Below are 27,472 nucleotides of genomic sequence, written 5' to 3' on the forward strand. Positions count from 1 at the left end.
GAACGGCATTTACGCCTGGTCTCCATTCTACGATGCTCTGTTGGGCCTGACCTAGGTCCACGTTGCACTAGATAGATGTTAAATTCGCCCAAAGAAGGCCTATAAACAGTACTCCTTGTTCAGCAAACGGTACCCGGTGTGAGGTGGTGTCACGAGGTGTTCGATGTGAAAGTGAAGGTTTCAATTGTCAACTACCTGTATGTTACCAGTATGTACCCAACTCCGCGCTCAATGATGAGTGTTATCGTGTTGTCATCTTTGTCTAAGTCATTACTTTAATCTCCACATACCCCTGCCCGCACCACCAGCCTTGTTCAAGATGGCAACTCTGTCTAGTGCCAGCTTGAACTCGTCGCTCTGCTTCTTCCCTGGACAGTACGTATTGAAATGGTCGACGAGCATCTTACTGGGAACGCGTCCGTTATGTCGGTTGATGAACGTTTTGATCATGATCATGAAGTCCTTGGCCTTGAGGTTCCTGTCCGTGCCTGGAGTCCTAGATCGCGAGCTGCTCTCGCTGGCATCACCGTTGAGGCCCTGTCTATCAGCCAGGTTTCTCATGATGCCGGCAGAGCTTGGTCCAGCCCGGCGACGGTTGGCACCCGGGCGGCCTCCAGTGCCGACTTCCCCAGTCCATGTCACGGTTCCGATGGGAACACGACGAGCCTCCTGAGCTGCAAGGCGAAGATGAGCAGCTGCTTGGCGAGCCACTTGGTTTGCCTCCTGGCGCAGAACGCCAATATCCGCCTTCGCCTTTTGTGGACCATTCACAATCTGCTCGTGGTCGTATGCGCTGTTGACTGAACGCGCGAATATTCCCTCCAGCATGCGCTTCTCGTCATGAACCGACTTTTCCTCCGTGAACTCTTCCATACCAGCAAGCATATTCATGCCCTGCAGCTCGCCTTGTTCAACGTCATCATGACGTCTTTTTCTAGCAGCCACCGCGGCTTTCTTCATATTTCTTGTGCTGGCCAAGTCAACCTCGGCGCCCTTGAACACTTCACTTCGCTGTAGAGCTGGGTCATCCCCTGGGTTGTAACTGAACAGGTCATATAGATCCGACAGGTCATATGAGCTCCGCTGTTTTGGGTCCTTCAAGACTTTATTCGTCATGAACTGCTTGAAAATCTGCCGATGATAAATCTTCTCCTCAATGGTCCCTTCCGTCATGAGACGGTAGATCTTGACAGGTTTGTTCTGCCCTAATCTCCAGGCGCGTTCTCGGGCCTGCAGGTCGGTAGATGGGTTCCAATCCGGGTCAAATATGATTATACGATCGGCACCGGTGAGATTGGTACCCAATCCACCCGTTCGCGTCGTCATGAGAAATACATGGATCTGGGGGTCGGTGTTAAACCTGTCAATCATGGGCTGACGCTGGTCCACCGGAGTTTCTCCGTCCATTCGCACATACGAGATGCCGCATTCCCTCATGCATTTCTCGATAATGTTAAGCATAAGCTTGCCCTGGGAAAATAGAAGTGTCTTATGACCATTCGGGATCATGACTTTTCGCAGCAGGTCCTTGGTCAGCTGCATCTTGGCAGAGAGCTTCGGGCGACCATAGTCGTAGCCAGGTTTGTTCTTCAGGTTCTTGTCCAGAAGATCTGGGTGGTTGCAAATCTTACGCAGAACATCAATGCCGTACAGGGATTGGCGTTTGCGGTTCAAGATGGCAGAAACTTCGTCCGAGTGGAGAAAAGCCTCGTATGCCTCGCGTTGGCCATCGGTCAACTTGCAAAACAGCACCTGCTCCGTCTTCTCGGGAAGATCCGCAGCAACATCGACCTTTAAACGCTGAAGCAGGTACTCGCCGATGGTTTCCTTCAACGCTTCGGCGCATTTCTCGGCCGTCATGACTTGGAGGTTGGATGCGTTGGCGTAGCCACCTTGACGGATTGGGATCTCGAACTGGGTTCGGAAATTCACCAACGTCCCGAGACGCATCGGGTAGATGAAGTCGAAGAGCGACCAAAGCTCCGTCAGATTGTTCTGCACAGGGGTCCCGGACAGAATGACGCGGTTGGGCGTGTTGAGCTCCTTGCAGGTCACAGTGATCTCAGCGTTGGGATTCCGAATCTTGTGCCCCTCGTCAAGCACGGCGTACTCCCATTCCACCGGGAGCAGCTCATTCGCATAGGTCTGCAAGCCTGTGTAGGTCGTCACAAGGACATGGCCTTTTTCGACCACCTTTTTGACAATCCGCCTCGCAGCACTCTGTGACTTGTTCGCAATGGGACGATAGTGCTCCACATCGTAGTCATCTTCCAGCCTGGGGTTCATCATGCCGCTTCCCGACGAGTGCAAGATCGAGACGCGAAGCGGAGGCCACCAACGATGAAACTCGCTCACCCATTGGCGCAGCAAGGTGGCGGGAGCGACAACAATGACGGGTCGGTTCAGCTTCTTGCTATAATGAAGGGCGGCGATGAAGGCGATCAACTGCACAGTCTTCCCCAGCCCCATCTCGTCGCCAATGATTCCGCCAACGCCCTGCTTGTATAGCTCAGCGAGCCATTGGACGCCAGTCTTTTGGTATCCAAACAAAGAGGGGTGTATGTCGCCCGGAAGTTTCAAATCGTCATCGAAGTGATGGTCCGCATTGTCGGGTGCGGGTTGGAGCCATTCATCTTCTCCATCGCTATCCGCAACAGCATCACCGGATGCCTCTTGTTGTCGACGAGCACGTCTGGCACGACTTCGCCGAGTGACCCAGTCCTCCAATCGCCTCCTGTAGTGGACCTCGCTGCCGTCATCGATTTTGCTAAGATCAATAACCTCCTGCTGCTGGCCCTTTTCCTTGGCCTTCTCCTTCCGACGCGCGTCTCGAGCCAGGTCATCCTCCGTGCCCTGCTGCCAGATGGCGACGTCAGGGGACTCCGATCCGGACGAGCTTTCCGGCTCAAAATCCGACGAAGGACTGCGCACCGTCTCGACACGCTGCTTCTTCCGAGGTCTAGGAGGAGAAGACTCGTTTCCGGCTGCAAGGGGCGAGACCTGCTGCTGTCCAGCAACCGCTGTGTCCTCGACAAAGCCTGGGCGTCGCAACAACTGATGCGACGTCGGGCCGTCGACATCCTTGTTGAACTGCTCGGCAGCAGCCTCTTCCTCGGCGTCCAAGATCGCATTTGCTAGCTGCCCTTCTAGGCCCTGCGGTCTCGGACCGCCAATTTTGGCAAAGGGTGTGATTTTTCCAGTTCGGATCAGATACTCGCGATGGCTCTCCCCGGGCAACTTGCCGGATTTGGGAATGCTGGAGGCTTCCAATTGATCTATCTGATGGCGCTTGTCGATGCGAGACTGGAAGTCAGCAATGTCGTTCGTCACCTGGCGAATCTCTTCGTCTATCCTCGCAATTTCTTTCTGCACATTGCGAGACTGGTACGGGTTGCCAAGAACCTTCTGGAGCTTATTCTTCTCCTTATCAAGCTGCATCTGCAGTCGCCTTTTCGTGCCATCGAGCTTTTCGATTCTATTTTGGTCCTTTTTGTCCTCTGCTTCCATCAGAGCTGCGTTGGCTTGCAGTGTGATGTCTCGTTCCAGTTCATCTTGGTCCCGGACGGTGCCGGTCAGATTTCTCAAAGCGTCTTCCTCGCTCATTCCTGTAGTATCTTGTTTCTCGGTGGCTGGAGCGCCTTCAGAAGCCTCGTGAGCGACCGGGACCGTTCTCTCTACCAGGGAAAACTGATCGTCCACGGGGACGCTTCCATTCTGCTCTCGTTCAGTGTCCATGGTATCACATCAAAAACAAGAAACGTTTCGAAGGACTCTGTTAGAAATCAGGCACCGACTGGGCCGATATTTCCATCGTCTCGTTGGAGTCAAGGATGTGTCTTGTGGGCGGGGATATGCGTGCGTTCACAGCTGCTGATGCAGCGGAACTGGAACTCCATGTGCCTTGCAGCAGCTAGTGTGCTGTCATGGATATGGCAGCATAAACTCGCAATCCGGATGCCAAGTTACGGCCTGCGTTCTCAGGGACGGCTCCGGGGAAATCACGACGCAAGGGAAGGCTAGGGCAGAAGAAGTTGCATGTGGTTTGATGGTCGGTTTTGCTGCCTTTTCACGATGAGGTTGAATGATGATTATGAATGGCCTTTCAAGGCTTTGATTGGTGTAGGATTAGCGCGTTGGCAGGAGCTCCACAATATCGATGGCGTAAAGTGCAGTCAGTGCCAAGTGCTGAGGGTGATATGTTACGTAATCGTTTTTCGCACTACTCCGTACGGAGCACGGACGGAATAAATGTACAGCAAGTACAACTACGTAGTAATACTCCGTATGGAGTAAGAGTAAGTAATTGTTACTTGTACAACTATGGACGGAGTACTTCGTACTGAGTACAGTACTTGAACTTGCGGTAGGTAATTACTCCCGTTCTCCGGGCATTCATGTACTTGTACGGAGTACTGTACTTATGTAATACTTACTTACAGTGTTACTCAAGTTCGACCACGCTTTACGAATACCGCCCAAAACAACTACCCTATATCGCAGCTAGGAAGCTCAAGGTCGAGTTATTTCACACGATATGGAAGAGCATTAGGCCTTGTTGTACGGACTGGAACAAGGAGAGCTAACCGAAGGGCTTTGGATATAGTTTCCATTACTCGGACGACTAAATCGAAAATGCAATCTCGTCGATAGCACTTGCCCATTACCTGACCCCCGAGATAGAATCGTGAATTGCATTGCACATTCGTTTGATGACTATGTATTGTACGCGGCAAACTTCCACCAAATGACCTAGAAACGATGGAAGCAAATAGATACCTCAACCAACCATTCAAGAAGCGAAATATGTTGCAAATGCTGCGATATTGTAATTTTTCAGGGTCTAGTCTAGCACTACTTGCAGTTTGGGCACATGCATCGCGATAGGTGCGGGCACGCACCTCCAACCCCTAACCTAGGCGCTCAGGGGAAGAACAAGCTTGGTCTCTGCTTTTCAACCCTAAGCGACGCTCCGTGATAGGATGACTGGTTGATCCAAGTTCTTCAAATCGGTTTGATACCGTTTGACACGATTCTCGAAAAAGTCGCGTACGGCAGGGAGCTGCAGTTCATGCAGCCATTGTGCCCAAGACACACTTGTATCCGTTGTCGCCAACTCGTAAAACCTACAGAGAGTGCTTGCAAACGCTTCGTCCGAGGATGAAGCGAGCGCGAGTAACCGTCGGACGAGGTGGATCCAAGCAGAGATAAAATCTGGGTCAAAGGATGCTTCAGGATACCGAAACTCGACTGTACCAAAGTCGGAAATAACGAGTGCACACTTGCCAGTGTGTATCTGTAGCAGTTTAATCAGCTCGTTGATATTATCCTGCGAGAGAATAGCGCAGAGCGATCTGAACATTGAATGCTCCTCGTGGCGCTTGCCCATGGTCCGTTCGCGATAGGCAAGAATTTCGTTGACTTCGATTGGGAAACTCGCGCATGTGGTAAAAGACTCGGCGATCCAGGGCTGGGTGAAGAAAGGGCGAGAATACGTTGAGTTTTGTCTGATTGGATGGCAAAGCTTCACTAGAAGCGGCCGTTCAAGCAGAAATACCAATGCTGCCAGTCTCTTCGCCACAATCTCATCCACATCTCGGTCCGCGGGGCTGACGTGAATGTGGAGCCCGCACTCCGAGTTGAGCCAGACCTTGATATTGTTCCGAATGGAGGCGAGTCCCTTTCTGAGAGCTGGAAGACCGTGATCTAATTCTTCCACGCTGGAAAGTATTGGACTATTCAGCTCCACGCCGTACCAGCGATAACAGCCGGAAGGAATCTTGATCTTCTTCTTCTCCATACCCAGCACAATGCTGGCCTCGTCCGTCACATACCAGTACTTGAATCGCTCGGTGCTGCTGATTTTGACCGTCGGCGTGTTCCACACGCGTAATGATACATCCTGATCGATTGGTATTTCCTTGCCAGAACTCTCCTCGTAGTCCGGGTCATTTCTAAGGGCATCCGTAACTACCATACGGGCCGAAGGAAGGTTGCAGTCAGACAGAGCGGCACAAACTGATTTCTGGCTGGCTTTGTTGCCAAATACATCGTTGTCGGTTTCGTATCCATTCGCACCGTCCGGCCACCGATCATCCCGAGGCTTCGCATGTTTGGACGAGCCTGCCTTGTCCACAACAGGGACCATAAACTCCAACTCGATCCCGAACCGACAACCATCCATGATGAGAAAATGTTGCAAGGGAGGACGGTTGTTGGGGAGTAGAATGAAGTATAAGCGCGACTGCTGAAGTGGGCTGGCCAAGATGAGGAGATGGGGAACTTACCTGCAACAGGGCGCAGGACGATGACTTATATGTCTTGACCGAACATGATTGCCTCTGTGAAATGTTGCGGACAGAGATGTATGTGAAGATTCATCGGCGTGGAAACCGTGTAACTGAACAATGGATGGACGAAAACATGATGGCCAAGGCGAACGTTCGAACGATGCGTGAAAAGGCTGAACAGGCGGGATCTCTGACTGAACGTCACTGCAAGCAAGGGTATCGAAACGGCCGGCTTCAGAGAGCAGCCGATGAAGGATTCCGATGCTCGCTGAATCGACAGTATATTTTGACAGATTCAGTTCCACGACCGAGGAATATCGACATCTCCTACATTGGTGACTCGGCTACGAGTACGCAGATCAAAAGATTTGACGTGGCTCGTACTTGAACACCACCACAATGGTTCAACGATTCGTAACAGAAGGTGTGCAGTCAATACTGCAGTTATTCACCACTGTCCACTATGACAGTAATTCTCTTCCAAACTACGAATTTCGGCATACGTGATGGCATTTTCTATCGTAAATGGGGAGTCGGCCAGAAATGACCCAAGACAGCCAAACAAGTAGATGATCGGAAAACAAGCTGCCTCTGAGAGCTCGAAATTGCATTAAACAATATGACGATGATGAAGCATCCTCGACTCGACATTTGAAAGAAGAAGGTCTCCTATTCAGGAATACGGAGTCATGAATGTGCCAACTGTACGGAGTACGGAGTATTAGTATTAGTACGTAGCGATGTTAGAGCCAACTGAACCATGACCAATCAGGGCGGTAGCCGCTAATTACCGCAGCCAGGCCTCAAAATACTGCAAACTAGGTACCAGGCATGTACTCCGTACAGTACAAGTATTTCTAGGTAACATTAACATTATGTGATTCTTATAATTTTGGCCTGGGAGCTTGCCTCAGTTGGGAAGTAATAATTCTTTGCAATAGGGAGTACAAGTATTACTCCGTACGGAGTGCTCACCCGACTGTACTGTACTGTACTTAAGTATTTCCAGCGAACGAGTGCTACGTAAAGCATACCTATCTGAGACTCCGCATTATCACGCAGTACTGTAGGTACGGAGTACTCCGTAGTACTACTAGGTAAGTATGTAAGTACTGTGCTGTAAGTACAGGATACAGTAACTGTACTTGCAGTATATTATTATTACTACTTATGTACCTAGTACGTCAACGCTGGCCCATTGCTCTGCTGGCTGGCAGATCCTGGCGCGCCATCGCGTCGTAGCTGTGTTCTCCGACGAACGTCGAACGTCAACACTAACTGGCGACATTCTTAATTTTCTATGCCCGCCCATGACGCTCTCGCCAACTTGATCCACCAGCACGCACGCGAACGGAGCGCCGTCTTCATACACTGCCCATGAATCAGTTGCCAGCCTCGCCGTCGAAATGCACATCATCAAGCCCTCGTGGCTGAGCCACAGCGTCGAGCAGAAGGACTTTGAGGTTTACAGCTGCCACGTCTCGCCCGACGGGAAGCGTCTCGCCACCGCTGGCGGCGATGGCCATGTGCGAATTTGGTCGACCGAGTCCATCTACAAGTCAGATGATGCCTCCTACAGCAAACCTCGGCAGCTCTGCCACATGAGCCATCATCTCGGCACGATCCACTCCGTCCGCTTCTCGCCCAACGGGCGATACCTCGCCAGCGGCGCTGACGACAAGATCATCTGCGTCTATCACCTCGACAAGTCTTCACCTCCCACGGCCACCTTTGCCACGGATGAGCCGCCCCCGGCCGAGAACTGGAAGACGTACAAGCGGCTCATTGGCCACGACAACGATGTTCAAGACCTCGCCTGGTCCGCCGACTCGTCCCTCCTCGTCTCCGTTGGTCTCGACTCCAAGGTCGTCGTCTGGTCCGGCTATACCTTTGAGAAACTCAAGTCCCTCCCGGCCCATCAGAGCCACGTCAAGGGCATCACCTTTGACCCGGCCAACAAGTTCTTCGCCACCGCTAGCGACGACCGCACCATCAAGATTTTCCGATTCACGCCACCGGCACCCAATTCCACCCAGCACGACATGGTCAACAATTTCGTTCTCGAGGCCACCATCAGCTCACCCTTCAAAAGCTCCCCCCTCACCACCTACTTCAGACGCTGTTCGTGGTCGCCGGACGGCAACCACATCGCCGCCGCCAACGCCGTCAATGGGCCCGTCAGCTCTGTTGCCATCATTGAGCGCACTCGCTGGGACAGCGAGATCAACCTCATCGGCCACGAGGCTCCGACCGAGGTTTGCATGTTTTCTCCACGCCTGTTCCACACCGTCAAGCCGGATGGTGCAGGGCACGCCAACGGCGCCGGCGGCCAGTTGGTCACCGTGATTGCTTCGGCTGGTCAGGACAAAACGTTGAGTATCTGGAACACCAACACCTCTCGCCCAGTCATCATCCTGCAAGATCTCACCGGGAAGTCGATATCCGATCTCGCGTGGACACCCGACGGCCAGACGCTTTTCGCATGCAGTCTCGACGGCGGCATCGTCATGGCTACGTTTGAGGAGGGCGAGCTGGGCTGGGTCGCCCAACCGGAGGAAAACGTCAAGGCGCTCCAGAAATACGGCGCATCAAGGAAGGGAATGGGCATCGCCGAAGATGTTGACGGACTCATGTTGGAGACCCACAGCAAAGCTGGCGAGTCGCGGGCGGTCGAGTCGAGGATGGGCGCCTTGATGGGCGATTTTCAGTCAGACACGAAGGAGACGACGGCGGCGTCAAGTGGCACCAAGCCAAGCACACCCTTGACGAAACCGGGGGCGACGACCAACGGCGATGGCGAGCCGGAGAAGACTGTCGAGGAACATCCAGACAAGGCTGCCGAACGGATAACGGAGCTCAAGTCCAGAGTGACGATCGGCAAAGATGGCAAGAAACGAGTGGCGCCTTTGCTCGTATCCTCTTCGGGCACAGGCCAATCATCACTACCACAGACACAGCTCGTAGGCTCGACCGCGACTAAGGCGGCGCACAACGACGGCCCATCAACCGTTCTCGACCTCACCAAGCCTTTTGATGGGCTGCCGAAAGGAGGCATCGCCTCCATGCTGCTGGGAAGCAAGCGAAAGGCTGCCGTGAGCGACGACGGCGATGATGAGGACCTAGTTTCCAAACGCGGAGCGACCGGACCAACACCCCTCGTGACGAATTCTTCCGATGGCGTTGAGCCGGCCTCGCTCACACCTACCCAAAATGGAGTCATTCCCACCCCGGAGTTCCTTCGCCCGGCCGTTCTCAATCCGGCCATATCCTTCTCTGAAGTCAGGCTTGCCGTCCCGAAGATCAGGTCATATATCCTTCGACCGCTGGAACGTGGCATCCTGCTGCCAGAAGGGGTACCGGACGACGCGTCCAGGACGCCCGAGAACATCATTATGGAGGCGAAGAATGATGCCAACCCGCGCGATCCATCGCACGTCTTGGTGACGAAGCGAGGCGCCCTCGTGTGGCAGGAATGGCTTCCGCGAGCGATAATATTGTTGACAGCGAACAGGAACTTTTGGGCAGTGGCCTGCGAGGATGGATCGATACACGTCTGGACTCCCGCCGGCAGGCGTCTTCTGAACCCTCTCATCCTTGAGTCGCAGCCGGTCATCCTCGAATGTCGCAATCATTGGCTGCTCTGCATCACCGCCGTCGGATTGGTTCACGTCTGGGATTTAAGAACCCAATCCGCGCCCCATCCACCCGTCTCTCTGGCACCGATCCTGGACATTGCCATGACCTCGTTGAACCAGCATACGGCGACGCAAGGACCCAGCGTCACGTCCGCGCATCTCAACTCAAACGGGCACGTCGTCGTGACTCTCTCCAACGGCGACGGCTTCTACTACGCTCGTGACATGTACACCTGGCAACGGCTGAGCGAAGCGTGGTGGGCCGTTGGCTCGCAATACTGGAACTCCAACGACTCCTCCATCTCGGCCCTACAATCCACGGCAGTCGGCCCTGCAGAAGCCAAGGGCAAGACGTCGGGCGTGACCGTCTCGTCTGGTATCATACCATTCCTCGAGCGGCACACGACGAACGAATTTCTGCTCAAGGGTCGTGCCTATGCCCTGCAGCGCATTATCAAAACGGTGATGCAGCGAAAGGAGGCGGAGGATCTCGAGAGCACCATCAGCATCGCTCATCTGGAGAACCGAATTGCGGGCGCCCTGCAGCTTGGGGCCAGAGAAGAGTTCCGCTTGTACCTCTTCATGTACACGAAGCGTCTCGGCGCCGAGGGTGCCCAGCCCAAGGTGGAGGAGTTGCTGAGCAGTCTGGTAGGAGGAATTCTGCAGGGCAAAGAGAGCGACTCTACGGAGGGCCGAGGCTGGTTCGGAAAAGGAGATGATATTTGCGGGTGGGATCGCAAGGAGCTGCTCATGGGTGTCGTGTTGATCCTTGGTTTGCCCCCCTCCCCCTCCCCTGCCTGTGTGCTGGACAACCGACTAATGTGGCCGACGGTTAGGAAAATACCGCGAACTGCATCGACTGACCTCGCAGTATGCCAGAGTGCTCGATATGAATCTGGAGGATGGATCTCTCGATGTTGAATCAATGGACGAAACATGATACCTGAACTTTCCGCTTATGTCGACTCGGCCACGTTCATAACAAACGGTATGCCGCGGCTTCACGTTTTTACCGCGATATCAAGATTTCATGGGAGAGAGTAGATGCGGTGGTCTGGCGTTCGGAACATCCTGAGCATGGCAACGTGGGCAACAGGGCCGGGAACTGCTTTATGAGGTGTAAGCGATGCTATTTTGGATCACACGCCCTCACGCCCAACCACGAAAAATTAAATACTTTCTTGGCTGCTCGGCCAAGCCAGAATACAAGTGAAGGCGTCCTTGACCCAACGGATCAGGACCAGGTGTGTACGCTATGCCAATCGCGGGGTTCCATTTCCCCGGCGACAGCCTGCGATATTGGTCTTGATCCTCGCAACGAAGAGTCGTCATGGGAAAACTCTGTCGACGACTGCATGGAGGTTGCGTTGCATGGGATCCTTCAACATCGCACAGGATTGTCTGCATGAGCTGGATACCGTCAGATCTACAACGGGAACCTGAAGGCAACCTGGAGGTCACCCTGAGACGAGGACGCTGATTTCATCCGTGGTGGCAGCGTGGGAGAGAGTCTTTTAGGGTCAGGGGAATTATGCAGCAGTTAAGTTACTGCGAATTCATGTGCGCACGGAGTGCTCTTGCAGGACGTTCTTGCCTTGCTGCTCAGGCAACACGCGTTCACCCCGTCCCGTAATCTGCACTTCCTAACCTTTTGCTCGACCCTTCATTACCCTTCAGCGGCGGTATTCAGAGAGCATTGCTTTCCTTCCTTGACAAACCCACCGCCCACTCCTTCTCTCCTTCCCCATCCTTGTTTATTCCGTCGAATTTCTTGTGAATTTCGCCCCCTCTTTCTCATCCCCCGTTGACCTTGGTCCCTACATATCTACGTGGCCCTCATCGCCTTCGTCGCCAACCAAGGCTGCAAACCTACCCTTCCGCGCAGCTGGCCCAGCATGACACACCAAAGCTGTCGAGCTTCACCGTTCAAACTTTGGCCCATTACTTGGGCCAACCTTTGGCTTTGGCTGCATCTGCTGCTATCTTATGCCAGAAGCGTTAGAGACTCGACGACTGCTGCTGATCAGAAGCCCCGTGCCGTGTTTGTGATGTTCGTGCATGAACACGAGGCACTCCCCATCCTATCGTCGGCCCGGCAGCTCGAGGATACCTTCAACGACAGGTACAGATATGACCGGGAATTCTTTTGCACCGAACCCCCCAGCGACAGATTTCGCCGCTTAACGTCGAACGTCACCAGCGCCACCTGCATATACGAAGACAATCACGGCGACAACTGGAACTTGGCCCAGCAAGCGTTCGAATTCATACCACAAGCCGAGGCACCTGATGCAAGCGGGATGGCCAAGTCCACGACCGATGTAGGACACCAGCCTTCCGGCGACTCCGATGCCATGGCGAAGGCGTTTGCGCACTGGAACCTTGTGGCAGAGGACTTTCAACGACGACTTGGTTCCCCAAGCCTGCTGTCAGGAAGCACGGTGATTGACGAACGGAATTTTATATGTGGGATGTGGAAGTGAGTGACATTAAGCTTACAAGGTGGCAGACGGAGACAATGCTGCTACGGCGTGGTGGATACTGGACAGGATGGTACATGACTAAACAGATCCGAAATCTCGGGGTTGCCGACCTAGATTTACGGTGCAACCCGGTACACGGGGATAAATAGGATCAGTAAATAGAGTAAGTTTTGCATGAAATTGCTCAGCTGCGTCGATACCGCGCTTGTGCGGTTCGCGTGACATGGGTTGTGAGTGAGCAACATCGTCGGCAACCATGGAGATGGAGCCACCTCGCTCGGCCAACCAGAGCCGATGGCAACACGACAAAACCGAGGAAACTGGGTAATGCCATACGGGGGATTTGATGTGCATCGCAACAGAGATGTAGGCTTTGGGGTTCGAAGCCTGGCAATGATGCGAGCTTCAGGGTCGATGAGGAATGCGGAATACATGTTGTCCTGATCCAAGGAAATAGGCGGCAGCAGTATTATGAAGGCGATGCTGCTGTCGCGTCCATCCGTCACTTCATGGACGTGACTGGGAGCCAAATTATCATCGTAGCTCTGACCCATTGACCTGAGCCCATATACTCACTGAGTACTAATACCACATTCGGCATATTCATGGCTCATGAGAAGGGAGCCGGCGAAGGAAGCCGGGGCTGGCGGTGACGTTGCAATTACTTACCACACGGGATGTTTTACAAGTGGACGTATGTATTAATAGAGGGGTGACCTCTTTAGTGGTGGAGAGACAGTGGAATCCGATAGTACTACTCCGTACGGAGTATAATACTTAGTTACGGAGTACAGGCTAATATAGGACGGGGTACTCCGTACCTAAGTAGTCCTTTCAACCAAGTATTACTGTACTCCGTATGTGTAAGTACTAGTAATAGTAAGTAAGTACGGTAGTAGTACTCCGTACATGCATAAGTGTATCTTAAGTACAAGTTAGGAGAAGTACATGTACAGTACGGAGCCTGGAAGACCAGCCGGATGACGCGGGTAGTGACCTTGTCTGCATGGACCCACGCTCCACTAGCCCCTTGCTTCGCTTCCTGACAGGTGCCCTTCAACAGGGTTAATTAATAAGTACATAGGTACTCCGTACATGTACTTACGGAGTACGGAGTAGTTGTAAGTGCTTAAGTACTTGCACTTGGACAAACAGACAGAGGTGCGTGCTAATAGTAATTACCTAATACCTACTAGTATTGTATGTGCATGGACGCATGGCGGAGTTCGCGGAGTACGGAGAACATGGACTATAAGTATAGTACTTACTTACTGTACTTACATGTGGACGCACCAGCATGTACTGTAGGTGCGCCAGCGGTAATTACTTGGTACTGGATACTATTACGGAGTAAGTACTGTACTGTAGTGCAGGTGCAAGTACCTACATGTATTGGTAAGAACGGGAGTACGGAGTACTCTCGCCTTAACTCAACAGTAGCAGGTTAAGTACCTAGGTACTTGCTTAGTGCCTTTTACTCAAAGGGACAGGTCGCACTGCATCCCAACGTCATCCCAGAGCCACCTACCAAAAGTGCCTGCTTGGACTTGGTATGTAGGCATCTCGATGGGAGTTGGGCCTTTGGATATTTTCTCTTGCGCTCCCGTTTTGCATTTTCCCCGTCTCTCCTTTGTGCTGTAATGGGCCCAAGTTCGAGCGGAATTGCGGCCGGCTATCTGCGCCCATTGCGACACCATTCCTTGTTCCTTGCTTCTTCCTACGTCGTCCAAGGACATCTGCCGTTTCGATTCTGCCATCAAGACGTCTCCGTCTCCGTTTCCAATTGCTGAGAGATATTGCAAAGGCACCGTCACGCCTCCCCAAGGGGATACGTCGCGGGCTTTGCTTCCCGCTCGCACGACGTTGAATCGTTCCGTTCAAACCCCACCCCCGGGGCGCACTCGCCATACCTTACCGACGGCGTCGTCCGAAATCTGGAGTCACACAGTGCCGCATCGAGTCTATCGCAGAAGATTTCGCATCCAGCGCGCGAATCGACCATCATGTCGATCCTCCAAACCGGCCGCAAGAGCAGTGGTAGCCGTTCCGTCGGACGACATGGCGCCAAGAAAAACCTGTCCTTGGTCATGGTATGCCCTGACGTTTCTTCTGATGCGACAGGATGCTAACTATACGGCTCGCGTAGCTGACCTTTCAAAACTCGGCGCTGATACTCGTGCGCCTGTCTCCATGTCCCATCAAACTAAGCGCTCGCCGTGTCTGACGACGTTCACAGGTCATGCACTACTCGCGCGTAATGCCTCCTTCCGGCGACCATCGTTATTTTACCTCGACCGCCGTCTTCCTCAACGAGCTCGTCAAGCTCGTCATCTCCCTGACCCTCGCCATACTCGAAGCATCCAAAACACTCGCCCCGAACACGCCCGTGACGACCATGTTTGAGCAGATCTACAACGCCGTCTTCTCCGGCGACGGTTGGAAGCTCACCTTCCCAGCAGCATTGTACACTGTCCAGAACTTGCTGCAGTACGCGGCGGTTGGCAACCTGGACCCTGTACATTTTCAAGTGCTTTACCAGATCAAGGTAGACTCTCGCCTATCCCAGCTGATGCCAAGTACATGAATCATGGATGCATGCATCGGTGCTAACTACGGGCGCTCGGCAGATCCTGACTACGGCCATCTTTAGCGTCTGTCTTCTCCGCCGACATCTTGGGTGCAAGAGCTGGCTGTCTCTCATTATCCTCACCTTCGGCGTCTCGGTCGTCTCCTTTCCGTCGCGAAACTCAGCCCTGGACGACTTACTTTTGCACGGCATTCCCAATCACTATTTCCCCCGATCCAAACACGAACTCGGCCAGGCTGTCGATGCAGGATCACCCGATGTCCATTTGACCAAACGATCGGCCACGTACGAGGGAATCGCCAACGACCTGCCGTCCCCTGAACCCCTGATGAACTACTCCGTTGGTGTGACGGCTGCCGTCGTCTCCGCCGTCGTCTCCGGCCTTGCTGCCGTTTACTTCGAGAGGATCCTCAAGGACAGCCCGACCCAAGCGAGTCTCTGGATTCGCAACATCCAACTGAGCTTCTACTCTCTCATTGCTGCCCTCTTTGGCGGCGTCATTTGGCAGGACGGGAGTGGGATTCGTCAGCACGGCTTCTTCGAGGGCTATAATTGGATCGTCTGGGCAGCCGTCCTATCGCAGGCTGCTGGCGGCTTGATCTCCAGCCTAGTGATCCGCGACGCGGACAGCATCGCTAAAAATTTTGCCACGAGTATTAGCATTGTCCTTAGCTTTGTCGTCAGCGTGTTGGTCTTTGAACTGAAAGTGACCCTGCCGGTATAAACCCCACCCCCAAGTTGTTTTTATCCCGCAGAAGTAGGGGTTGCGCGAGAGAGAAAATCACTGACCCTCGCTGCCGCAGTTTCTCATTGGCACCTCGCTCGTCCTTTTCGCCACATACCTCTACAGCGTGCCCGAACATAGCCTCCATGCGCCGCCGCTGCTCATCGCCAACTTCGAGAAGCCCGCTATCGAACGGAGCCTGACACCCGGGATCATGGCTCGGACCAATAATCCAGAACTCCTCCAATCAGACCCTTTCGATTCCAAGGCCGTCGCCCTTTCGACCAGCCGGCCAAGCAGTCCGAAACTACGAGCCAGGTGAGCCGCACGCAGCGCTGTGGGCAGCCACATGAGCGAGAGTGATATGATAGTGTAACGGGATGGGATGAGCAGATAGCAGGCATAAGACGATTATTTGGGCACAAGATTGGATGGGGATACCTGACGCACTTCCTGGGGAACCACGGGCATGGCTTCATTGATGCCATCCGTGTACGAGCCGATGTGACGCATGGGATCAGATGAAATAGCTCTGAAGCGATGATTCGCATTTGTTACTGGTAGAGATAGCTTCGGCACGCGTTGCTTCAAGACCAAGAATTGGTCGTATTAGATGTATAAATCAAACTAGGGGGGATGAGGGATCGGCACCACATCCTTCTCGTGTATTTTAAATCACCCGAATCTTTCTTCATTCTTCACTCACATCCACTGCGGAAGTACAATTCATGGTTTGATAGCATTGTGTGGTTGGGGACTAAGGTGCCGAAGACAAATACTGCCTTCGCTACTTTGAATCGCGAACTAACATCTCAAAGACTTCCCACATACAACCGTCAAGGGTACAGTTCACTCCACTTGATAACATACGCTTTCGGTCATCTTCACATGATGACCTCATTCGAAACATCCTGAATCTAGAATCAATATCTGCCGCAATGAAAACAGACTGTACGGCCAAATAGGGGACAGGGGAGGGATGCAAAGGGGGAGGGGGGGGTGTTTAAGGGGGCTGAAAAGTTTCTGAGCGATGACGACGTACCCTCTTTAGCTCCTTGAACGGGAGACAGACGCAGTTTTGCACGCGCACCTCGTCGCCGACGCCGCAGTCCTTGCCGAGAATGGTGACGCTTTGGACCTTGACGCCATTCTTTACGATGCTCGTGGAGTGGCTGGAAACGGGTGTGGGGGTGCCCTCGACGCGGGCCCAGGCGCCGACGCGACTGCCCCAGCCGATGATGGAGTAGAGCACGCATGCGTCGTGCTTGATCTCCGAGTCCTCGAGCACGATGCTGTCCTTGATACGGGCGCCGGCGCCGACGACGACGCGGGGACCAATGCTCACGTTCGGACCGAGTTTGGCCGTCGGGTGCACCTGAGCTGTCGGGTGGATGAAGACCGGGACGACGATGTTGGCGCTCGGCTGAGCGAGCTCAGGGTTTTCGGACTGCCAGGCCTTTTGCAGGTACAGGGCGTTGGCGGGCACGGCCGAGCCGGCCGTCTTGATCTGGCGCCAGAAGTCCTTGGTCTCGTAGACGTAAAACTGCTTGCAGTCGGCCATGTCGCCAAGAATGTCCTGTTCCAGACGAATGACCTCGTTCTGACTGCTCTCGTCATCCTCTTCGACTTCGGGACTTGACGAGGGCATGTCGTAGCTCTCAAGGTTCTCCGAGGACGGGTACGACACCAGGCGGCTTGGGCGATCGAGCCGGCGCTTGATGGCCGACTTGATGGAGGGGAAAATGCTGTCGGTGGAGAAGAGGTAGACACCGCAGTTGATTAGATTGCTGATGTGCGACTCTGGTTTCTCGACGTAGTGCAGGACTCGGCGGGTGTGGGCGTCGGAGACGATGCATCCGAAGTTGGTGGCAGCGTCGTCACTCACGCGGGTGCCGAGGATGACGGCTTCGGCGTCTCGATCGACAAAGAGCTTCAGCATCTCGGCGAGGGGGAAAGAGCAGCAGACGTCGGCGTTGAGGACAAAGAGGCGTTCGGGGCGGCCCTTGAGGATGGCGTCGCGGAAGTGGTAGAGGCCGCCGGCAGTGCCGAGGGCCTGATACTCGCGCAGGTAGCGGATGGTGATGGAAGGGAACTCCTTGGCCGAGTCCTTGATGAAATCGCTAAAGACAGACTCATCGTAGTAGCCTATGATGTAGACGTCCTTGATGTTGATCGGGACCCGCGCGATGGCCGAGAGGCAGTGCCAGATGATGGGATGGCCAGCCACCTCGAAGAGGGGCTTGGGGACGTCGAGGGAGAGGGGGCGAAAGCGAGTGCCGCGAGAAGGACCGCCAACCTATTTTTGTAAACGGTTAGCAGATCATATCTCATGTAATGGACGCCGAGCCGGATGCTGGATGATCGAGGGAATGGTGGCAAATTTGGGAACGGTCGGTGCATGCTTGCGGCTCGGTCGTGGCAAGGATAAACCAAGGGCATCAGAGGAAAGGCAGGACTGAAAAGCACTGGACAGATTAGAACAGAATCGTCTGAAACTCACCAGGATGACGGCTTTGGTTGTTCCCTGGCCCTTGGCCCGGCTCGCTGCGGAGACGTGGTGCGACATGGTGGTGACGACGAACGAGGGGTAGAAGGAAGAATGGTGGTGAGAGGGACCGATCGGGTTGACTTCAATAGCTCGACTCCAGGAATCAATTGGTGACACAATGGGAAGCTCTTCTGTAAGCAAGATTCAATGCCAAGTATTGGCGACTCGCGCTGCAGTGATGGGAATCTACAGTAGAGGTTGGAATTCGGAAGACAGTCGTGGGGCCAAGCTGTCTGTTGTTGAGTTCGGACCCTGTGGTCGCAAGGCAACGGCAGGGAGGATCAAGTTACTCCGTACCCATGGACATGTTGCCCCCACCGTGCACCTAGTTGTACTCAGTACAGTGAGGTAGGGGTACACAATATTGTATGAGTAGTCCGTACTCCCCACATGTACAAGTACACGTACACATTTTGGCTTAGCGCTCCCCACAAGTATACAAGTACAGGCATACAAGTAAGTACTAGGTACATAAGTAAGTGCCTAGTAGGTGTACAGTAGCACCTGGTTACTTGCTAAGTACCACGAGTTACAGTGCACCTAGCCGGATGAATTAAGTATTACAGTACTCCGTACGCCTACAACTACTTGTACGGAGTAAGTACTTATAACTAAGTACACGGCACAGAAACACACTATACTCTCCGTATCGAGTATGCACAGAGAAATGCGCAAGGAGAAATTATGCGATTAAGGGGATGCGGGCATAGCCGCGCGCTAGCGAAAGGCGTTCGTGATGTGCTCCTGTGTCGTAAAATATTATACGACAGAACTGAGACGAATGCGCCGCACAGCAATGTACAATGCAAAAGCACTTTGTGATGAGGACTGCCAGTATCGCATACCACAGGCAATATCAAGTATCGTGTCGTTTGTAGAACAGGAACGGAGTCGTGTATTTTTGGCGTACACCTACTGCAGGTGCTTAGCTGTGATCCTCGCTGAAAGAATTCAACAGCTCACAACCATATATAACCTGTCTGCTATAACTTGGATAAATACGGAGTAATTGTACCATTGTACTGTACACTGTACGGAGTACATTGTTTATGTACACTTACTTATGTGCGTGATACTGAGTATTGCTTGCGTTCGTGTGGAGGTACTCAGCATGCTTGCGCTCTTACCAGCCACCGCATTTTTCGCCCTCAGCGACCGAGAAGCACTCAACCATCTCCAGGCACCATTAATTTTCGTTAAGACAGAGCCTTCTTGAAAGCTTCTGCCTGGACGGACACGACCAGAAACGAGCCGCAAACGCTTCCAAACCACTCTGCAGTTGTCGTTTTTGCTGTTTTCCTTTTTTTTGCGCGTTTTAGAAGCCGGTTTCTTGCGCCACTAGCCCGTCAGCTGTCCACTCTCTACCAGCATTTATCTGTCTGCTGTGTTGCTCTCGAGACGGACTCGTGTGCCGCTGCAGCCTCTGTCTTTTCACCTCTCTCTTCACCCACACACCATCACTCTTTCACTTGCCCGCTTTCATCTCCTTTCAACAACACCTCATATCCGCGCACCCAAGCCAGGCTTCCCCATCTCCCTCCTCGTCAACCTTGTCCAACTTCATTGGTTCACTACAAGTCTCTGTCACCTGTGGCTTGCAGAACCCGTACCTGTGCCATCTCCCAACGAGCAGCGTCGTGAGCCAGTTAAATACTGTCACCATTTTGATATCACATTTGTCGTTCGAGAGCCACCATAAGGTGGCCATTCTCACCATCGCTCGCAATGCCTGGCCGTGTCGCTATTCCTCACATGAGGCAGCCAATCAAGGACGAATCAGATAGGAACGATGACCCGGACGGCCCTCTGTCCGACGACTCTGACACCTCATCATCCAACCAAACCCACCGAAATGCACGATCGGATGCCCGTACGTTCTTCGCTTCCACCTCTCATTTCCAGAGTACCAGAGTACCTAACTCTTCCCAGCAGCTCTCAGTGAGCATACGACAGGGACGGAACCCTTGCTTAGGGAAGTTAGAGTTCATCCCAGCCTTGTGGCCACGGGCGCATCGAACTCGGAAGGGAACTTTTTCCACACGTCCTTCCAGGACATTGGAAAAAAGCTGAAGGATTTCAACGACACTCTCGGCGAGCTTCAGCAATTGGGCGTGTCTCACGATGTTCAGCTGCTCCCCGAGCTCGTCCTCGTCGGCGACCAGTCCGCTGGCAAGTCCAGCCTGATGTCGGGACTGGCCAATCTGGACCTCCCGCGCAGCGAAGGCACCTGCACGCGCTGCCCGTTGCACATCAGGGTGTCAAGGAACAACACATGGTCGTGCCGCGTATGGCTGAGAAAGGCATACGTATATCAGCCTCCTCCTGACAGACCAATCTGCGAAAAGGATGTGACACCGCAAGACCCATTCTTTCCGTGGCGACAGCTGCCAGCCTCGACCGTGGTCGAGTTCAAGTCGATGCAGGACAAGAGCGAAATTGAGGATGTCTTGCGCTGGGCGCAGATCGCCATCTTGAACGACAACAAGAACCACACTCTCTTCGTCCCAGGATCCGGCCCAATTGCGTTGAACACGCCAATTGCGACGGCGGCGGAAGAAACCCTTGCAAAATTCTCACCTAACGTGGTGGCCCTTGAGATCAAGGGCCCTGATCTTCCCGATTTGTCCTTTTATGACATGCCGGGAATCTTCCAAAATCCGGCCGACGATAGAGATGACTACCTCGTCCATGTTGTCCGAAACTTATCAAGCGACTACATGTCCCACCCGTCCGCCATCGTCATCTGTTCAATGCCCATGAACAGCGACGCGGAAAACTCCAGTACATTCCGGCTCACCCGACGGCTCAAAGCCTCGAGCCGGACCATTGGCGTCCTTACCAAAGCGGACCTTCTGCCAGAGGGTGGCAACCACGACCAGTGGCTGGCGATCATGAAAGGTGAGGCTCACACGGCGGGCCTCGGCTACTTTATAACTTCACGTCCACAGGGCTTGGACTTGGACGCGTTGAAGGCGTGGGAGGAGTGCATTTTTGAGGCCAGAACGACGCAGCACTGGCCGTCATCGTTCCACCAGTTCACGGAACGGTGCGGTGTTGAGAGGCTCAAGGATTTCCTGTCGGTCCGTCTTGGGGAGGAATTTGCAAAGAGGTAGGCCAACCGAAGGGTCTTCTTGATCCGGCCTTTTTCCATTCGCTAACATGGGACAACAGTCTTCCTAAGATCAAACAGAAGCTTGAAAACCATTTGGAAAAGATCAACAAGGAGCTCTCGATCCTGCCGGAGCTGCCCGACAACGTCGAGCTCAAAGTGAGGACGGGGCTCATGAGCTTTGCTGACAGTGCGCGTTTCCAATTGGACAAGTTTATTCGACATTTCAACAAGTTACCGCGCAGCTTTCGCAATTGCCTGTTGGAGATCAAACCCAAGTTTACGTTGAGGGATCGGACTGATATCCCGGTGCTCGAAATTTCCGACGACGAGTCGGACGCCGTGTCGGTCATGACCAACAACACCACTCCGACGGCGAAGCGCCACGCAACCTTTGGCGCGACCCCTTCCAAACGGATGAGAATGGAGACATCGACGGGAATGTCTACGGGGGGCTCGACAGGCGGCGGCGCACCCCATTCCAACGGAATCAACACGGAGGGCGCCAACGGCGCGCGAGCCTCGGCCAGTCTTCCTCCGCCTTCATCGGCCAGAGGATCGATCCTCCAGGAGCCTTTTACCGAGTTCCGCAAAATCGGGCACGGCTTCCGTACCCTGCGGCAGGTGCGCCAGGAAATGCAGGCCAAGACGAAGGCTGGCATGCCTGATCGCGTGTCGGATGAGGTCTACTTCGACATGGTCAAGGAAGCCATCACGCCGTGGGACCGGCCAACGATGGCGCTGATGACGCAAGCAATGCGCGAGTTGCAGTCGCTGCTAGAGACGACGCTCGGCACGGCGCTCGCCGGTCTCAAGAAGCGGTCGATCTACCAGGAGGCGAAAAAGTACGTTCGCAAGTGCCTCGAGGAACACTGCAAGGAGACGGAGGCGGCGCTCATGCAGCTGTACGAGGACGAACGCGAGCGGCTGCTCACCTTCAACGATGAGGCGTTCAAGGAATACTGCGATTCCGAACAGGTAATCCTCACTCGGTTTCGGCACAAGATGCGACTGGAGTCGGCGGGACTCCCCAGCCGACCGTTGGGCGAGTGGTCCGACTTTACCGACGAGAAGAGATCACAGGACGTGAAGCGACGCGAAGCGGAGGTGTCGAAGATTGGACCGGATCAGTTCGCGCGCGAAATAGAGGTGATCTCGTATGTTAGGGCATATTACCGCCTCGCCGCGCTGCGCTTCGCGGATGCCGTGTCGCAACGAATACTGTGCCGGATGATACCCGCGATCCGGATGAAGCTGCCGGACTATCTCGAGGAGAGCCTTGGCCTGCGCGGCCCCGACACGCAAGCCGTTTACGAGAGGCTTATGGCCGAGGACGAGAAGACGGCCAAGAAGCGTGAGATGCTGAAGCGTGAGAGGAACAAGTTCACCAAGGCGCTGGCAAGCATCGAGCTGCTCGAGACGGGAGCAGGGTCGGGTGATGTGGAGATGCTGGACGAGAGCACGCAGCCTCTGTCACGGATCATGGACGCTGACCACCAGGATGACGACTTGGGCGAGACTTGACGTGCGCCGCCCATCACCGGCGTCTGCTGTCGGTAGCGTGACCGGCCATCGACCTGGCGTCGTATGGCAACGCTGTGGTATCGTACGGTATCTATGCTGTGGCATCGTCGAGTCGACGAGGGAGAAGTTGGCAACGTCCAGGCGACGTTGAGATTTGTAGAACGAAGCGGCGAGGAGACTGGGGCCGGATCTGTACCGTTGCCTAATTATTGCATTTCGATAGTTGGCATCTCGGATTGCAAAGGCCCATTGCCATGGTTGCGTGCGAAAGCCAGAGTCGACATGGAAGCTGTGTGCTCTGTAGATGCGTGGCATTCATCCGTTGCTTAAGAGGTCTCGTGATGGTATGCCATGGCCCGCGATGGCCGAGGCAACAAACCCTTCGGACGGCCTGTGGACAAGTGAGGGAGAGGCGCGCGCTGTTGGGCCTCGTCTGCATTCACGAGGACGACAGTTCATCGGGCGGGGTAGAGAAGTGGCGAGATGATGGCGAGGAAATGCTGAGGGGAGAGGAGCAGACAAATTAATGGCAATTCTTAGCGTTCACTACTCCGTACTAGGCAGCGAGACGGCCCGGAGCCGCCGAAGGCTCGGTCTAGAATTTGAAGCGGCAAACAAATTCCCTTCGCAGTCTAGCACGCTTGCTGCCGATCCAGATTCCAGAAAAGCTGTTCGGCAGGGACAAGCGCGTGGCGTTCTCGGCCTAGAAGAAGGGGGGAAGGGGGGGGGGGGGGGGCGCTATTTCGGAGCTGCTCCGTATTACTACCTAGTAATACTCCGTACGTACTTACTTACACCTGCATTCACAGCATTAGTACGGAGTTCTCCCAGATTCGCTGAATCTACGGAGTAGTACTCCGCGCATTGGGTTTCATTTGTCGAGTGCTCCGTAGTGTACTCTGGACGCTGGATTGGCATGAAAATGTCGGGCTCGAACTAGTGAGCCATTCGGAGGACTCAACGCACCTTGTAGTTGAACAGGCGCTTTTATCCAAATACGTACATGTTGTGTGCGTCGTCGGCGTCGTCGGTCGATGGGCAGGTTTGCCATCCACGGCCCCGTTTGCCTCTCCGGTACCCAATTGACGCCGGCAGGAACCCAATGCACCGAGGTACTCAACTTATACTTGACAGGACATCAGCATCTTCAAAGAAAGTACTGGGTTAGTAGGTGAAGTGTCTGGTACATGATTGGTACTCACCAGGCGGCTCCTATGTGGATATAAGTATATCGCAAGTACGGAGTACTTGATGGATACGGCTTCTACGGCGTACAGTTAATACTCTGAATGTGCATGTGTATTGTACCTGGACGCATATGATGCTGGTGCAAGTACACTTCATGCATGTGCAGACCCTATTAGCACCAAGTACTTGACAAAAACTCCGTAGAACCGTTGATGCCCCGTACTTGCTACTACAGTACCTAAGGCATGTATGAGGAATACGGATTAAGTACCTACAGATACGAATACCGTACTCCGTACAGTACAACTAAGTATTCTAACTGCACACCGAATCCTTGGGTACTAGTCTACTATAGGTACTCCGCTTCAGCTTTCTCGTCCATAGTGCTCACCGCCAGTATACTTACTGTACTGTAATTACGATCACGAGGTAAATGCCTACAAATGTTCGCTTTCCGTGGCAGGATGCCTTTTTTGCCAACATCTCGCACCTCACCCGAAGGCCCCTTCGGCCCCTCCGAACGTCACCACCCCGGAATTCCCCTCTAGACGTTTCGGCTGGCGAAAAGGGTAGGTCAATACGTCGGCAATTGTGGCTGGAGCGGTCTCGACATTCGTTCCTGTTCCATTCTAGGCCCGCGCTGACGCTGAGCGGCAAGGCTACGACAGGGTCGCGCAGTAACACTCTATTCAGAACAGGCCAGACAGGCCTGACAGGCCCGCCTCGCCCAAGCTTCCACCGACATCCGGCTGCTGACGGGCAAAGAGTTTTTCAACACGGCAGTTGTTGCGGCCTCGAGAGGCGATGGAATCGGCCGTCCCGTCTCCTGGCCGCCGTGCCCAAGACCCTCTTGGGGAGGTCAGGCCCGCTTCGATCCATCACCCGTAGGACCCTGCCCTCTTCCCGCCATTTGCTCTCGTCGCATTCTTTATCATCATCGCAGCGAGGGCCTATTATCCGCCTTCATCGAGTCGGCAGTTCGTTTGTCGAACTGCCCCGTCCACAATCCCTCTCACTCTCATGCGAGGCAGCCGCAAGCTCTGGCGAATGGGTCAGCTCGTCGCTGCGTCTCGCAAGAACTTACAGCACCAGGAGCCGGAGGCATTTCGAGCCGGCATCTCGGCACTGTTGCCATAGATCAACCAACCATTCTGTCTCGCTTCCTCCATCTCTTTGCTCCCCGTTTGACGCGAAACGGACGGTGAAGTACAAAACGTTTTCTGCGCTTGGGGCATACGAAAATCCATCGTCACCATCGTCACCATCGCCATGATCGTACCCGCCTTGTCACTTGCCAACCATGGCGTTGTCCGTTGCAATGTCGAGGAACCTGTCGACACAAAGGCCGAGACACGGTCGTTCGAGAACGTCGTTTGGTACAAGGAGCCTCATCTGCGCAAGCTCTACTTTCTGACGAGCTTCCTCCTCATTGGTTCGGCGACGACCGGCTTCGATGGCATGTTGCAGAACACGTCCCAGCAGATGGACGGCTGGAAATCTTTCTTCCCCGAGTACGCCGACGCCAACAAGCTCGGTATCCTCATCAACATGTACAACATTGGATCCATCGTCTCCTTCTTCCTCTCGCCCTACATGGCTGACGTGCTGGGACGCAAGCCGACCATCATGACGGGATGCATCGTCATGCTGGTCGGTGCCTGCATCACCACCTTCAGCAACGGCTACGCGAGTACGTCTGCATCGACAAGTTCATGCGCCGGGGGAGGCCACGGCACCGCTAACGGAGAGCAGTGTACCTGGGCGGCCGCTTCGTCATCGGCTTCGGCAACGCACTGTCCCATATATGCTCGCCGATGCTCCTCACGGAAATCTGCCACCCTCAGCACCGCGGGCCGCTGACGACGGTCTACAACTGTCTCTGGAACCTTGGCTCGCTACGTAATGGCCCCGCCACCGTTCCGGCCCTCGCATGCCCCCGTCGCCTCTCGCGCTGACCTTTGCGCAGTCGTCTCCGTCATCGGCTGGGGCACCGGCTCGATCCCGAACAACTGGTCGTGGCGGTCCATCACGTTGATCCAAGCGGTGCCTTCGATTCTCCAGCTCGTCGGCATCTGGTGGGTGCCCGAGTCGCCTCGATTCTTGGTCAACAGGGATCGAGGCGACGAGGCCCTCGCCATCCTCGCCAAGCACCACGGCGGCGGCGACGTCAACAACGCGACCGTCTTGTTCGAGTATCGCGAGATCAAGGAGACGATAGAGGCCGATCGCAAGTCGAAGAAAGCGACGAGCTATCTCGACTTACTCAAGACGCGGGGCAATCGCTGGAGACTGGCCATCATACTTTCGCTCGCCGTCATCTCGCAATATTCCGGAAACGCACTCTTCTCCAACTACATTGACATCATCTACGAAGGAGCCGGCATCAAGGAGCAAAACAGGAAGCTAGCTGTATGACGAAGAGATGCACGTGCCGTCGCTGGGACCATCGGCTGATGTTCCTCTAGCTGAGCGCCGGCAAGACCATCGTCGATCTCTTGATATCGGTCGGAGCTGCCTTGAGTGTCGACAAGATCGGTCGTCGACCGTTGTTCCTGACGGCCATTTCGGGCATGGTCCTGTCCTTTGTCTCTTGGACCGTCACGGGGGCCGTGTATGAAAGTTCGGCCTTCACCAGCCCATCTGGCGCGACGCAGTACAGAAACACCGGCGCAGGCCACGCCCAGATTGCCTTTGTATGGCTTTTCGGCATCTTCTACGACATTGGTTTCTCGGGCCTGCTTGTTGCCTACGCCCTTGAGATCCTTCCTTTTCACCTGCGAGCCAAAGGTAGCGAGCAATCCCCAACGCCTTGTCGTCTCGCCAAGGGTGGATAGAATTCTGACGGGAGCAGGCATGGTCATACTGAACATTACGGTACAGGCCGTACTGGCCGTCGGGAAGTGTGTAGCCTCGTGCCTGCCCTCGCCCCGTGACGATGTTGCTGACGCTGAGCACGTAGTCAAACCAACAAGCTCGCATGGGATGGCCTACCGAAACACTGGAACTTCATGCTCTTCTACACCCTCTGGGATTTTGGCGAGCTTCTCCTGGTCTATTTCCTTTACGTGGAGACCAAGGGGCCGACGCTGGAGGAAATTGCGTGCATCTTTGACGGCGACGACGCCGTGCCGCGCATCGATTTTGAGCGTGTCACAAAGGATGCTCGAGCGACGGCCATGGGTGACGAGAGTGAAACATCGGCCATCAAGGCCGCTTGAGGACAATGGATGCCGTCGGGCCAAGGAAATTGAACGACGAGTCGCTGGGCAGCACGGTTACGCTGTGAGACGTGTGTCTTGGGAAAGTATGAATCGTGGCGTATGGGAGCGTTGCAAATTCCAGCATTTTAAATGTCTTTACGAGACGACAGTTAGATTGAACGCTTTG

At 54.2% G+C, this 27,472-nt stretch overlaps 8 protein-coding genes across 8 annotated transcripts; 5 read left to right on the forward strand and 3 right to left on the reverse strand.

Annotated features, from left to right (window-relative positions):
- Positions 1-67: 67 nt before the first annotated feature.
- DCS_02265 (uncharacterized protein) lies at positions 68-3,735 on the reverse strand (the record flags this gene model as incomplete). Its single annotated transcript, XM_040799593.1, has 4 exons — positions 68-99; positions 291-1,360; positions 1,418-1,995; positions 2,056-3,735. 4 exons carry the CDS (start codon positions 3,733-3,735, stop codon positions 68-70), a joined length of 3,360 nt encoding a protein of 1,119 aa, XP_040660476.1.
- A 1,222-nt stretch (positions 3,736-4,957) lies between these two features.
- Positions 4,958-6,181, reverse strand: DCS_02266 (uncharacterized protein; the record flags this gene model as incomplete). The annotated part of the gene is made up of 1 exon (XM_040799594.1): positions 4,958-6,181. One exon carries the CDS (start codon positions 6,179-6,181, stop codon positions 4,958-4,960), a length of 1,224 nt encoding a protein of 407 aa, XP_040660477.1.
- A 1,512-nt stretch (positions 6,182-7,693) lies between these two features.
- Positions 7,694-10,843, forward strand: DCS_02267 (uncharacterized protein; the record flags this gene model as incomplete). The annotated part of the gene is made up of 1 exon (XM_040799595.1): positions 7,694-10,843. The coding sequence occupies one exon, from the start codon at positions 7,694-7,696 to the stop codon at positions 10,841-10,843; it is 3,150 nt and encodes a 1,049-aa protein (XP_040660478.1).
- A 974-nt stretch (positions 10,844-11,817) lies between these two features.
- On the forward strand, positions 11,818-12,405 carry DCS_02268 (uncharacterized protein; the record flags this gene model as incomplete). The annotated part of the gene is made up of 1 exon (XM_040799596.1): positions 11,818-12,405. One exon carries the CDS (start codon positions 11,818-11,820, stop codon positions 12,403-12,405), a length of 588 nt encoding a protein of 195 aa, XP_040660479.1.
- Positions 12,406-14,408: 2,003 nt separating this feature from the next.
- Positions 14,409-16,038, forward strand: DCS_02269 (putative UDP-galactose transporter; the record flags this gene model as incomplete). Its single annotated transcript, XM_040799597.1, has 5 exons — positions 14,409-14,495; positions 14,552-14,581; positions 14,642-14,950; positions 15,033-15,710; positions 15,796-16,038. The coding sequence occupies 5 exons, from the start codon at positions 14,409-14,411 to the stop codon at positions 16,036-16,038; spliced, it is 1,347 nt and encodes a 448-aa protein (XP_040660480.1).
- A 562-nt stretch (positions 16,039-16,600) lies between these two features.
- On the reverse strand, positions 16,601-18,282 carry DCS_02270 (GDP-mannose pyrophosphorylase; the record flags this gene model as incomplete). Its single annotated transcript, XM_040799598.1, has 3 exons — positions 16,601-16,633; positions 16,759-18,012; positions 18,217-18,282. The coding sequence occupies 3 exons, from the start codon at positions 18,280-18,282 to the stop codon at positions 16,601-16,603; spliced, it is 1,353 nt and encodes a 450-aa protein (XP_040660481.1).
- Positions 18,283-19,989: 1,707 nt separating this feature from the next.
- Positions 19,990-22,897, forward strand: DCS_02271 (Dynamin, GTPase domain protein; the record flags this gene model as incomplete). Its single annotated transcript, XM_040799599.1, has 3 exons — positions 19,990-20,134; positions 20,194-21,373; positions 21,436-22,897. The coding sequence occupies 3 exons, from the start codon at positions 19,990-19,992 to the stop codon at positions 22,895-22,897; spliced, it is 2,787 nt and encodes a 928-aa protein (XP_040660482.1).
- Positions 22,898-25,354: 2,457 nt separating this feature from the next.
- On the forward strand, positions 25,355-27,303 carry DCS_02272 (uncharacterized protein; the record flags this gene model as incomplete). Its single annotated transcript, XM_040799600.1, has 6 exons — positions 25,355-25,775; positions 25,838-25,984; positions 26,052-26,494; positions 26,551-26,872; positions 26,937-26,985; positions 27,045-27,303. 6 exons carry the CDS (start codon positions 25,355-25,357, stop codon positions 27,301-27,303), a joined length of 1,641 nt encoding a protein of 546 aa, XP_040660483.1.
- Positions 27,304-27,472: the final 169 nt, after the last annotated feature.

The sequence above is a fragment of the Drechmeria coniospora genome, chromosome 01 (genome assembly GCF_001625195.1).
Source record: "Drechmeria coniospora strain ARSEF 6962 chromosome 01, whole genome shotgun sequence".
In the NCBI taxonomy this organism is placed as follows: domain Eukaryota; kingdom Fungi; phylum Ascomycota; class Sordariomycetes; order Hypocreales; family Ophiocordycipitaceae; genus Drechmeria; species Drechmeria coniospora.